At 39.1% G+C, this 12,046-nt stretch overlaps 1 protein-coding gene across 7 annotated transcripts in view; it reads right to left on the bottom strand.

Moving 5' to 3' along the window:
- SCAF8 (SR-related CTD associated factor 8) overlaps positions 1 to 12,046 on the bottom strand; it is a 178,787-nt gene that overhangs the window by 159,298 nt on the left and 7,443 nt on the right. For 4 of the 7 annotated variants that reach the window (XR_010727647.1, XM_066247838.1, XM_066247832.1 and 1 more), the window contains one exon: positions 11,718 to 11,780. The exons of 2 other annotated variants lie outside the window; for them this stretch is intronic. Coding sequence is in view for 4 of the 5 variants with exons in the window: in XM_066247838.1 (XP_066103935.1) it covers positions 11,718 to 11,780 (63 nt within the window). In the remaining variant the exon portion in view is untranslated. Of the gene's footprint in view, positions 1 to 11,697; positions 11,781 to 12,046 lie in introns of those variants that run through there. One more of the 7 variants, XM_066247836.1, reaches the window with a different exon arrangement.

Here is a 12,046-nt window from a genome sequence, read left to right as displayed (position 1 = left end):
TCAAAAAGTGTAATCTCTGTGTTTTTTGTTTTTGTTTTTTTAAGAAGATTAGCAAATACCTAGAGATGCAAAAGACACAGTGGTATAAAACTCAAGGGTTATTTTCCCTACATGTAGGCAGAAGAATGGGGAAAAAAATGTAATGTTTACACCTGAAATCACATGCTGCCACCAATGGTATATATGTGTGTATAATTATGTATGTATACATTTGTACGTAGTTAAGATACAGATCATCCTCCTCCTGTAATTCAGACAACCTGCTTCCCACCTTCATAAGCAATCTAGTCACAATGTAAAATCATTTTGCTCATAATTTATTTTCTGCTTAGTCTATTTTCTCTACCCATCTATCCATCCGCTCTGAAAAACGATGAATTTACATGTTGTAAACTCTCAGTAAATAGTTACCCAGGATCATTATCTGTTTTTTTATATCCCCCACAATGACTAAAACATTTCCTTGCACATATTATGTATTCAAATATATGCTGATTTAACTTGGATAAAGTAGTTTACTGGGTTCCAAAAGGTAATCAGACCTGACCAGGCAGTGGCACAGTGGATAGAGTGTCGGACTGGGATGTGGAGGACCCAGGTTCGAGACCCCAAGGTCTCCAGTTTGAGCGCCGGCTCATCTGGCTTGAGCAAAAAAAAGCTCACCAGCGTGGACCTAAGGTTGCTGGCTCGAGCAAGCGATTACTCAGTCTGCTGAAGGCACGCGGTCAAGGTACATATGAGAAAGCAATCAATGAACACCTAAAGTGTCTCAACGAAAAACTGATGATTGATGCTTCTCATCTCTCTTCGTTCCTGTCTGTCCCTATCTATCCCTCTCTCTGACTCTCTCTGTCCCTGTAAAAAAAAAAAAAAAAAAAAAAAAAAAGTAATCAGGTAACCAAATATAAGCCAGGAGAATAAATTTTTGTCCAAGAAGTAGAATGTCAGCCCTGGCCGGTTGGCTCAGTGGTAGAGTGTCAGCCTGGCGTGCAGAAGTCCTGGGTTCGATTCTCGGCCAGGGCACACAGGAGAAGCGCCCATCTGCTTCTCCACCCCTCCCCCTCTCCTTTCTCTCTGTCTCTCTCTTCCCCTCCCACAGCCAAGGCTCCATTGGAGTAAAGATGGCCTAGGCTCTGGGGATGGCTCCATGGCCTCTGCCTCAGGAGCTAGAGTGGCTCTGGTCGCAACAGAGTGACGCCCCGGATGGGCAGAGCATCGCCCCCTGGTGGGCGTGCCGGGTGGATCCCGGTCGGGCGCATGCGGGAGTCTGTCTGACTGCCTCCCTGTTTCCAGCTTCAGAAAAATACAAAAAGAAGTGGAATGCCAAAGGCCACAGGTAGTGATACACATTTCTCTTACTTCCCTCAACTTTTAGTAAACTTTACAACTCCGTACCTATAATCTTATGCCAACATTCACAGAAATAAAAAACTATATCAAAGCAGAATGTCTCACTCTGAAATAAGCCCCAATATCATTTATAATAATTATTATCCTTACCCTTACATACTATTTTCTAATTTACTTTGACAATTAATTATAAGCACTCACAATATTCTTACTCAGATCAATAGTTTTATTATCAAGGTAAAATTCACTAAAAAATTAAGAACTGGAAAATACAAAGTCAAACTCAACTGATTAATAGATCAGAGTTAAGTGGTGACACATCAAACTAGCATTCTTTGACTAATTATATTGTACATATGCTCAACATTAAGCCCCTCAAAAACAAAAATAACACGAAGACCTTCACCTCAAATACCTAACAATCTCCTGAAATGGAAGAGGTGGGCTATACACATACCATTATTATAAGATGGTAGATTTTTAGCATTCTGTGATTTACCATTTCAGCTTTGATAATGTACTAATGATCCCCAGGTGTCTAAAATGTAAACACAGGCAATTTTATGGAGATGCAAATTTAAAGTGTATACATTAAAAAGTTGGTATTCAAGAAAACAACTTACTGAACTATCTGTGGATTAGCAAGCATCTTTGTTTTTCTGCCCTCACGTTCCCATATGGCATTTAACAGAACAAAATATAAAAGTGGTATTAAATACAGGGGAATCCATGAGGACTTTAAGACTTTGCTTTATGAAAACAAGAACATGTGCCATATTTTAGTGCCCAGATAAACAATGCTCCCCAGGAAGGTATTCAGACAAGTAGAGTGCACATGTAGTGGGGAAACCCTGGCTTGAGCAAGGGGCCGATGGCTCACGAGAGCCCTGACCCCCAGCAAGGCACGAACAGGAAGCAGTCAACGAACTACCGAAGTGATGCAACTAGGAGCTGATGCGTCTCATCTCTCTCCCTTCCTGCCTGTCTCTCACTTAAAAAAAAATCAATTCTCATAGGCAGTCAGAAAGGCATCATCATCCCTATCTTTAAAATGCGTATACTAAAGCTAAGAAAAATTGGAATACTTGTTCATTAGGGTTAACATTTAAGAGATCCTAGAGCTTACCTTGTCAACCCCATTTTTTAAATGATAAAACAACTATCTTCTTTCTTGTCAACTAGACTCGATCACATCTTACTTTCTAACTTTGCAGCCTTGTCATCCTACAATATATCCTTGTACCAAAAGCCTTCTAAACAATAATCTACTGAAATATCTAAAGAACATAGTTACAAAGTAGCCACCATTATTACAATGTGACTATTAGAAACATGCTAAGGATATGGGCTTATGCAGTGACTGTGCTCCTAAAAAGGAGATCAAGATACGTGAGCTTTGTACTCAAAGGGTGTTTTTACTGAGTTGCTAAAAAACTGCTGGTGAAGTAGATGTTCCAATACCTCCCTGCCAAGGAAGGCCATGCTGTCTGTCCGACGGCAATCTCCCTTATGAACAGGAGTGGCAGTGACGTAAGTTTTTCCTTATCCTGGCGTAGCATTAGCATGAAATGATAATAATCTACTAAAAATCACCAATTCCCATTCCTCATCTACCTCCAACACCCATAAACACTACCAAAATCCCATTTTAAAAATCCATACAGAAAAAATAAAAACGAGAATGACTTGAGACAGTTTCTAATTTGGCCACTAAACTGGGATAAGCTGTGATTCCAAACAAGTTTTATCAAACACCCGATTATTCCTCATGCTTAAAATTAGTCTGTTAAATTATATACTATCATAAGTCTTCCAGGTCTAAAATTTGTCATTTCTGGAAAGCAAGTCTAAGCATGGAAATAAACAAGGAACTCAAGCACAGAGCCACAAACCGAAGCCATAACTGACTGCGTAACATAACTGAAACGGGCTTTAGTTATCCTACTCTAAAATCAAAGGAAACAGATTCTTCATGAGAAAACAAAATACATACATATAAACAAGCACACACACTCATATAAAAATGACTTTTAAGCTTAAAATTTTTCCCTGGAATCCAAACAATAAATCATTTAATTTCAGTTCCTCTGTCTTCTGTAAACATTAAAATGAAAAGATGTGAAGTTCACCTGCTCTTACTTTTAGAAATACTAGTAACTGGCCCTGGCCGGTTGGCTCAGAGGTAGAGCGTAGGCCTAGCATGCGGAGGACCCGGGTTCGATTCCCAGCCAGGGCACACAGGAGAAGCGCCCATTTGCTTCTCCACCCCTCCGCCGCACCTTCCTCTCTGTCTCTCTCTTCCCCTCCCGCAGCCAAGGCTCCATTGGAGCAAAGATGGCCCAGGCGCTGGGGATGGCTCTGTGGCCTCTGCCTCAGGCGCTAGAGTGGCTCTGGTCGCAACATGGCGACGCCCAGGATGGGCAGAGCATCGCCCCTGGTGGGCGTGCCGGGTGGATCCTGGTTGGGCGCATGCGGGAGTCTGTCTGACTGTCTCTCCCTGTTTCCAGCTTCAGGAAAAAAAAAAAAAAAAGAAATACTAGTAACTGAAATGGCCACATGATAACAAGAGGAAAAATAACTCTTCAAAGCAAATTTCCACAAACATATTAGCTGGAACTTCTCAAATAAATATGGGTTCTATTTCTAATGATATAGCCTTCAAATTCACTATTCCATGTTCACAATAAAGTGGTTACTATAGACAGATTTAAGGTAAAGCATTATGTGACCATGAGGGGCTAATAAAATACTGAATGAATGAGTAGTAATAAAATACTGAATGATATAATGTTATTAAATCCTATTAAACAAAAGCTAAAGAAAACCCAAAAAAACGAAAGCTAAAAATTGACTTTGAATCAATTCACTATATAAATTTTAAATGTACACAAGAACATCTGGTTGTATTAGCAGGATTTAAAGTCAAGCATACTCCAAGGAGTTGCTTTTAAATGTCCTTGTATTTGCAAATACAATGATGGGAAAAAGAGGTCAAAGCCTTCTGGGGGAAAAACAAAAAACGAGAAAGAAACGAGTACTGTATCTACAAGATTCTGCCCTCAGATTCCTTCTCTTCTTTCTCTACATCACCTCCCAAGACAACTGTACTTTCTCCTTAATCTCCTATTCTCGTCATGTGCCCGACCTACCTACTAGGTGTCTGTCTGTCCCTTAACGTCCCACAGATAGCAAATCGTCAAGTACTGTACTGTATTCAACAAAATACCGAAGTGTCTTTAGGTGGCTGAGATATGAGTGAGTTCAACCCTCCTTCCATATGTAAGATCTTTCTTTTATTCTAGGTGAAAAAACTTGTCTCCCATACAACCCAACCCACCAAATTCTTTCTCAAGTTTCTTCTGCTCCTCCTGATTGGCCCGTCTTATCTGCATGGCCATGTAGCCAAAGGCCTGGCACCACCTTCTTTTCCCTTCTATCCCGCTACCATCACTGAATTCTTCTGCATTCATCCCTCCTTATTCTCCCCACTATTATTCTCACTGAGCCCCTCATCTCCTCTGTACTAATTTAACCTTCCTTCTCCCTCCAATGTCATCCCTCCATTGCCCTGCCCTACTCTACAAAGATACTAACCACCATTCTAACACATAAATTTAAAACCACCCAGAATATCCACTCTCTTCAGATTGAAAATGAGGTCTTATGCATAGCATACAAAGGCCATCCATCTGCCTGACCTGTGGTGGTGCAGTTGGATAAAGCATCGACCTGGAACACTGAGGTCGCCAGTTCAAAACCCTGGGCTTGCCTGGTCAAGATACATAAGGGAGTTGGTGCTTCCTGCTCCTCCCCCCTTCTAAGTGATCTTTATCATTTGCCACCTATAATGTCTTCCCTCTCAGACTGCATCATGATATACACAGAAGAGTATACACACAGTACACAACAATGATATCACTACTCTTTGTATCATAATATTCACATTACCTTCTTCGAACTCTGTGCTAATGCAGTCATCCCCACCTCTATTAGAATATGAGCTGCCTGAGGAAAAGGAAGTAGGTATCTATCTAATTAATGCTGGTTGAAGTCCTGGGCTTGATTCCCATTCCCAGTCAGGGCACATAGGAGAAGCGACTATCTGCTTCTCAGTCCATCCCCCTTCTCTGTCTTCCTCTCCCACAGCCATGAATCAAATGGTTCCAGTAGGTTGGCCCTGGGCACAAATGATGGCTCATGGCCTCACCTCAGGTGCTAAAATTTAAAATAGCCCCAGATGGGCAGAGCATCACCCCAAAGAGGGTTTGCCGGGTAGATCCCAGTCGGAGTGAATGCAGGAATCTGTCCCTCTGCCTCTCACTTAATAATAAAAAGTTATAAAAATATAATGCTGGTAATCACTCTGCAGAATACAATGACTTATAGATGGCAAATGTGCATAAATAATAAAGTTCAAATAACCAGCAAATACTTTCGAGGATTCTTTCCAATCACTAGTTGCTACTGGTTTAAACACTACTTTCCTTGCTATAAATAAAAAGCAGAGATGTTGCCTGACCAGGCGGTGGCGCAGTGGATAGAGAGTCAGACTGGGAAGCGGAAGGACCCAGGTTCGAGACCCCAAGATAGCCAGCTTGAGCGCGGGCTCATCTGGTTTGAGCAAAAAGCTCACTAGCATGGACCCAAGGTCACTGGCTCGAGCGAGGGGTTACTCAGTCTGCTGAAGGCCGTCGGTCATGGCACATATGAGAAAGCAATCAATGAACAACTAAGGTGTCGCAACGAAAAAATTGATGATTGATGCTTCTCATCTCTCTCCGTTCCTGTCTGTCTGTCCCTATCTATCCCTCTCTCTGACTCACTCTCTGTCCCTGTAAAAAAATTAAAAAAAAAAAAATTTAAAAAAAAAGCAGAGATGTTAATAACTCTTATAAAAGCATTTACTCATATCTCAATAAAGTCTTACAAAAAAAATTAAAAGGTGTTTATTGGTTTATTAAACACAGAAAAACTACTCCAAGATAGAAGTCATTTCAGCAACAAACATGTAACGTAGTAAAACTCATTTTGGTATTTTTTTCCAGCAGTATTAATATTTAGACAGGAAAAAAAGTAGATAACCTACACATACGTAGTTCTTGAGCTTTTATTAGATAAATAAACATTATCAGACTTTCTTCCTATTTCAAGAAATTACATTAGCAACTGTTTTCACAGCAGTCCTTAACAATGGATAGGATCTTAAGAATCATTCTTAGCCCTGGCTGGTTGGCTCAGTGGTAGAGCGTCGGCCTGGCGTGCAGGAGTCCTGGGTTCGATTCCCGGCCAGGGCACACAGGAGAAGCGCCCATCTGCTTCTCCACCCCTCCCCCTCTCCTTCCTCTCTGTCCCTCTCTTCCCCTCCAGCAGCCAAGGCTCCATTGGAGCAAAGTTGGCCTGGGCGCTGAGGATGGCTCCCTGGCCTCTGCCTCAGGCGCTAGAATGGCTCTAGAATGGCTCTGGTTGCAAGTGACGCCCCAGACGGGCAGAGCATCGCCCCCTGTTGGGCATGCCAGGTGGATCCTGGTTGGGCGCATGCGGGAGTCTGTCTGACTGCCTCCCCATTTCCAACTTCAAAAAAATACAAAAAAAAAAAAAAAGAATCATTTTCATTTATTTGTTAAAGCCTTAAAGATTAATTGCACTGCTGTTATGTATTTGAATAATATTTTTAAAGATCCTATAGTACTTATCACATGTACTTATCACTAAATTAAGTCTGAGTTCTTTGTCCCAATTAATGAGGTTTTACTTAATTTAATTGTTCTCCTTTAGTGAGTTAGTATAACTACACACTGAAAACTCCATGACTAAGAATCATTTTCAAATAAAAATAGTTTCAGAAAAAGGAGATGGGAAACAAGCCAAGCTTTTAAGTTCACTCCCTTTGCTGTCTTTTTATCGAGTTTTAAAAGAGAACGCTCACTTTGCAATTAACATGAAAACAACTTTTAGCAGGTAAAATGTCACTAAATAGCCTGACCGGGCGGTGGCGCAGTGGATAGAGTGTCGGACTGGGATGCAGAAGACCCAGGTTCAAGACCCCGAGGTCGCCAGCTTGAGCAAAAGCTCACCAGCTTGAACCCAAGGTCGCTGGCTTGAGCAAGGGGTTACTCAGTCTACTGAAGGCCCGTGGTCAAGGCACATATGAGAAAGCAATCAATGAACAACTAAGGTGTTGCAACGACAACAAAAAACTGATGATTGATGCTTCTCATCTCTCTCGGTTCCTGTCTGTCTGTCCCTGTCTATCCCTTTCTCTGACTCTCTGTCTCTGTGGAAAAGAAAAAAAAATTAAAATGTCACTAAATAACAAAAAAAGAAGACATGCATTTCCAATACACACCTACACAAAAAACTGAATGTATATTCCACGAAGGCAAGATTTTTTTTTGGCCTGGCTTTTATCTGTTTTGCATACTGTTAAGTTTATAAAATCTAGAATAGTGTCTGCACATGGTAGTTAAGTTCTCAAAAAAATTTGCTGAATGAATAATTTCACTAATGAAGCCGTTTAAGTTGTTTTGTTTTTAATGTTAAAATAAGCCTTATAAGGCCTATAAGGAATATATCTTCCTGCTCAACTTTTTTATTTATAAGTAGCATGCTATAAAGCAAGTTCTGAGATTTCAAAGTTTGCAGCAAGGTCCAGCAAACATATGGGCCATGCCCTATTTCTGTAGAAACTGATTCAGTACAGACTCAGGCAAAAAGTAAATGGATGCTAAAACAGATGGGCGCCAAGTTTGATGAGTAACAAAGTATCTGCACTGTTTTCAAAATAATCTCCCCTTAAGATATTACCAAGGGGGAAACAGGAACTTTACAGTGGAGAAACTTTGCAGAAAAAAGTTAACATCCCCATTAATGTGATAAATGGACATCACCTGCTTCCAGAGGCCAAAAATCACATCTGGAGTACTGCCAATAATGCATAACATAAACCTGATCATGAAGTATCAAGCAGAAACATCCATATTGAAGGAATTGTAAATGTAACTGGCCCTCTCTCACCAAATATTATCAAAGGTCATAAAAGACAACTGCTCCAGACGAAAGGACACTGAAGAAGCAAGACCAGTGAATCCAAGGGGTAGGGTAGGATTCACTCCTTCAGTTAAGAACATTACTGGTGCAATTAGTGAAATTCCAATAAGGTCTGAAAATACTGTAATGTCTCGATGTTAATTTCTGATTTTGATAATTGCACTACTGTTACATAAGTGAATGTATATCTCTTTAGAAAATAGTCATTTAGAGGTAAAAGTTACCATGAATTGCAATTTACTCTCAAAATGTTCCCCCAAAAGTTTGCATGTGCATGGCTATGTACAGAGAGGAAGAATGTAAGAAAGAGCATACGGTTATAATTAGGTAAAGGAATCTGGATGAAGTGTACACAAAAATTTGCATTCATGGAACTTTTCTGTAAAAATGTTGTACAAATAATGTTTAAAAACTGGGAGAAAAAATAAAGTTAACTTATATTTGGACCTTATGCCAGTAAAAAGAAATTGTGAAAAATCAAGTGATGGCTCTCCTTTACACAGAAGGCTAAGAAAAACATCTCAACCAGGGGTTGAGACTGAGGTCCTTCTAATCTGAGCTTTAATATTTACAGAGCTGTATTTCCTGGGTAAAACCACAATGGCAAGCCTCAGTTTCCTCATTTGTAAAACGGGATCACACTTATCCTACTTTTCTTACAAGGTTATCCTAAAAACCCACTGAAATAGAATGATGGTTGGGGAAAAGAGGGGCACATTATAAAGCTCTATAAAATCGAGTTGCTCACTCTTAACAACGTTTGATAAATAAAAAGTACTTCAAAAGTACATAAGCCAGGCCCTGGTCAGACAGCTCGTTTTGTGGGAGCATCAGCTCGAAGTGCAGAGGTTGCAGGTTCAATCCCCGGTCAGGGGACATACAGGAACAAATCAATGCTCCTATCTCACCCACTCTCTCTCCCTTTCTCTCACTAAATCAATCAATAAATTTTAAAAATTAAAAAATATATTTATACACATATATATGCCAGGTATCTTTTCATATAACAAGCAGCTGTTAGAGAAACTAGACATTTGCAGTATGTGTTGATTTGTAAAAATTTTAGTCATCCTTTTTATCAATGTAACTTCAAATATTTCAATAAATTCAAATACCTGTGTCTATTTTTTGCCACAAGACTTATCGTATTAAAACATCACTAAATCAATGCCATTAACTAGGAACTTGGTCAACCTTTTTTTAAAATTAAGATATAATTGACATATAACACTGTATTAGTTTCAGATTTACTGGTAACCTTTTAGATTGTGACCCAATACAAAACGATCTTTATATCATTTCCCAAGTTGTACACAGTAAAATACATGATCCAAACTGTTTCATCCTTTCCTGAGAAGCTACTGATATGAGCCCTGAGGAATCAAACCGAATTCAGAAAAAAAAAACATTTATGAGAGAGAAAACACCAAATGTTTCAACTTATATTAAGGAAAAGTTTGTTTTAAAAATACAAATATTAACTTATTCTTCTAAATTCATAAAGGTTTGGTGACCACTTAAGAAAATATAATTTAATCATTTGCATGTGGAGACTAATATCTCACTGACAAAAGACAGTACCCTTAAAAGAGCTACGTTTCCAAAATACCAAATGCATTTTTTAATACCTTAGGCCACTGTTAAAAACACACTATTGTATTCTTTCTGTTTTAATGTTTAGTTATTGATTTTAGCCAGAGAGGAAGGGGGGAAGAGAGAGGGGAATGGGGGCAGAGGGAGGAAGGGAGACAGACAGGAATATCGATCCGTTCCTGTATGTTACCTGACCAGGGATCGAACTGGCGACGCTTGCACTTCAGGACGATGACCTAACCAACTGAGCCATCTATCTAGGGCACAATATCATACTCTTGTTTAAGTAAATCTCCTTGCTCAATTTTTATTTGGAATAGATGATAAGCAATGCAGACTGTGTAAGGCAAAATACTGCGAACAGACCAGGTAGATGCGAGCCTGGACAGAGGTGCTGCAGACAAAGCAACCCCAGCAAAGAATCCACCTGAGTCAGAATGCCTGCCCTGGCAGGACCTGTGGTGGTGCAATGGATAGACAGAGCGTTGACCTGGAATGCTGAGGTCACCAGTTCGAAACCTCGGGCTTGTCTGGTCAAGGCATGTATGAGAAGCAACTACTGTCAGTTGATGCTTCCCACTTCTTCCCCCCTTTCTCTCTCTCTCAAGTCAATAAATAAAATCTTAAAAAAAATAAAAGAAAAGAATACCTGCCCAGCATCAATAGCTCTGCAGCAAGGCCATGCCACGCAAAGCATTATAAGAACATAAGCTCCAAGAGCGTAAGCTTTTGTTTGTCTTGTTACCATCCCAGCAGACAGAACAATGTCCGGTACATGGGAAGTATTCATTAAGTATTGGTTAAATGAATGAACAAACAAATGGAAAAATAAAATCTCAGTTCTTTCAAATCAATCTTTATAAATTACATTAAGTTGCAGAATTATTTAAAAAACAAATTTGGCATACATTAACTTAATAACCATACTGTCTTTAAAATATACAGGCTAATTATCTATATTCCCTACTCTGACTTAACAGAGCAATGACAAAGTTTGTAATATATTTCTTGACCTATAGTAGATACCGAAACATGTTTACATACCCTTCCCTGAGTTTAAATACACTGTTATCAGAAACTCTTGTAAAGCAGAATTATCAAGACAAAAATCAATGCATAAAATCAAAAGAGCAAATGTATCATGTTTACAATCAAACAAGATAGCATTAACTCACGTAAGACCTCACAGGCCATACAAACATTTCTCATCAGCATTTATTTCTCATAATACTACATCTACCAAAATTTGCTCTTCTATAATTAAAAAAAATAAAAAAACTTGACCTAGTCATTTTTGTTTCTCCATTGCTACAGCCTATCTGTCAATGATTTGTCATCTTATAATTTGAAACTTCCTCAAAATATAAGACACATTTTATTTGCAACCATCAAATTAAGGTTTGCAATTTACTCATAGTAAATAGGTAATATTATATTCTTTTACAAAATATACAGTAAAATTATGTAGAGTAGAATGCAAATAAATACAGCCAGAGTACATATGATTTATGCTTACTATTAAGCAAATAACTTTTTTCTTAACCTATTTTTTGTGAAGAAATTCAACCTATTTCCTACATATGCTCCTTAGATTACTAATAAACTCTAAGGAGAAGCTTCATTCTGCTTCCCAAGTACTGCCCATATAATAAAGACATCATTTCAGTACCAATTTAAACCTAGTATTTTCCAAAGGGCCTGCCTTACGTGGGTCACAATCATCTTACTATGCTTCTCGTGTCCATGCTGCTGGAAAAGCAGTCTGTACAAGCAGGAGGAGAGGCACAATCCTGAGAGAGAGGAGTAGAGAAATATGTTGAGAACACGAAACCAGAATAAATGAGCTCACTTAAGAGCTTAGGAGCTCAGCCAATGTTCAAGGTCAAGGGTGACTACATTCTCTCATTCCATTATGAGTTAGAAGGCATCCAACACCAGTTTTGCTGGAAAGAGAGATCTGAAATTCCATGTACAAGTAGTAATATAATCACCATTTCTAAGTCAACTATATTTCTAAAAAAGGACTAAGCGATCATAAAATATGACTATTCCCAAT

The sequence above is a fragment of the Saccopteryx bilineata genome, chromosome 12 (genome assembly GCF_036850765.1).
Source record: "Saccopteryx bilineata isolate mSacBil1 chromosome 12, mSacBil1_pri_phased_curated, whole genome shotgun sequence".
NCBI classification, from domain to species: Eukaryota; Metazoa; Chordata; class Mammalia; order Chiroptera; family Emballonuridae; genus Saccopteryx; species Saccopteryx bilineata.
The sequence above is the reverse complement of the archived record's forward strand: the minus strand, read 5'-3'. Positions and strand labels throughout refer to the sequence as shown.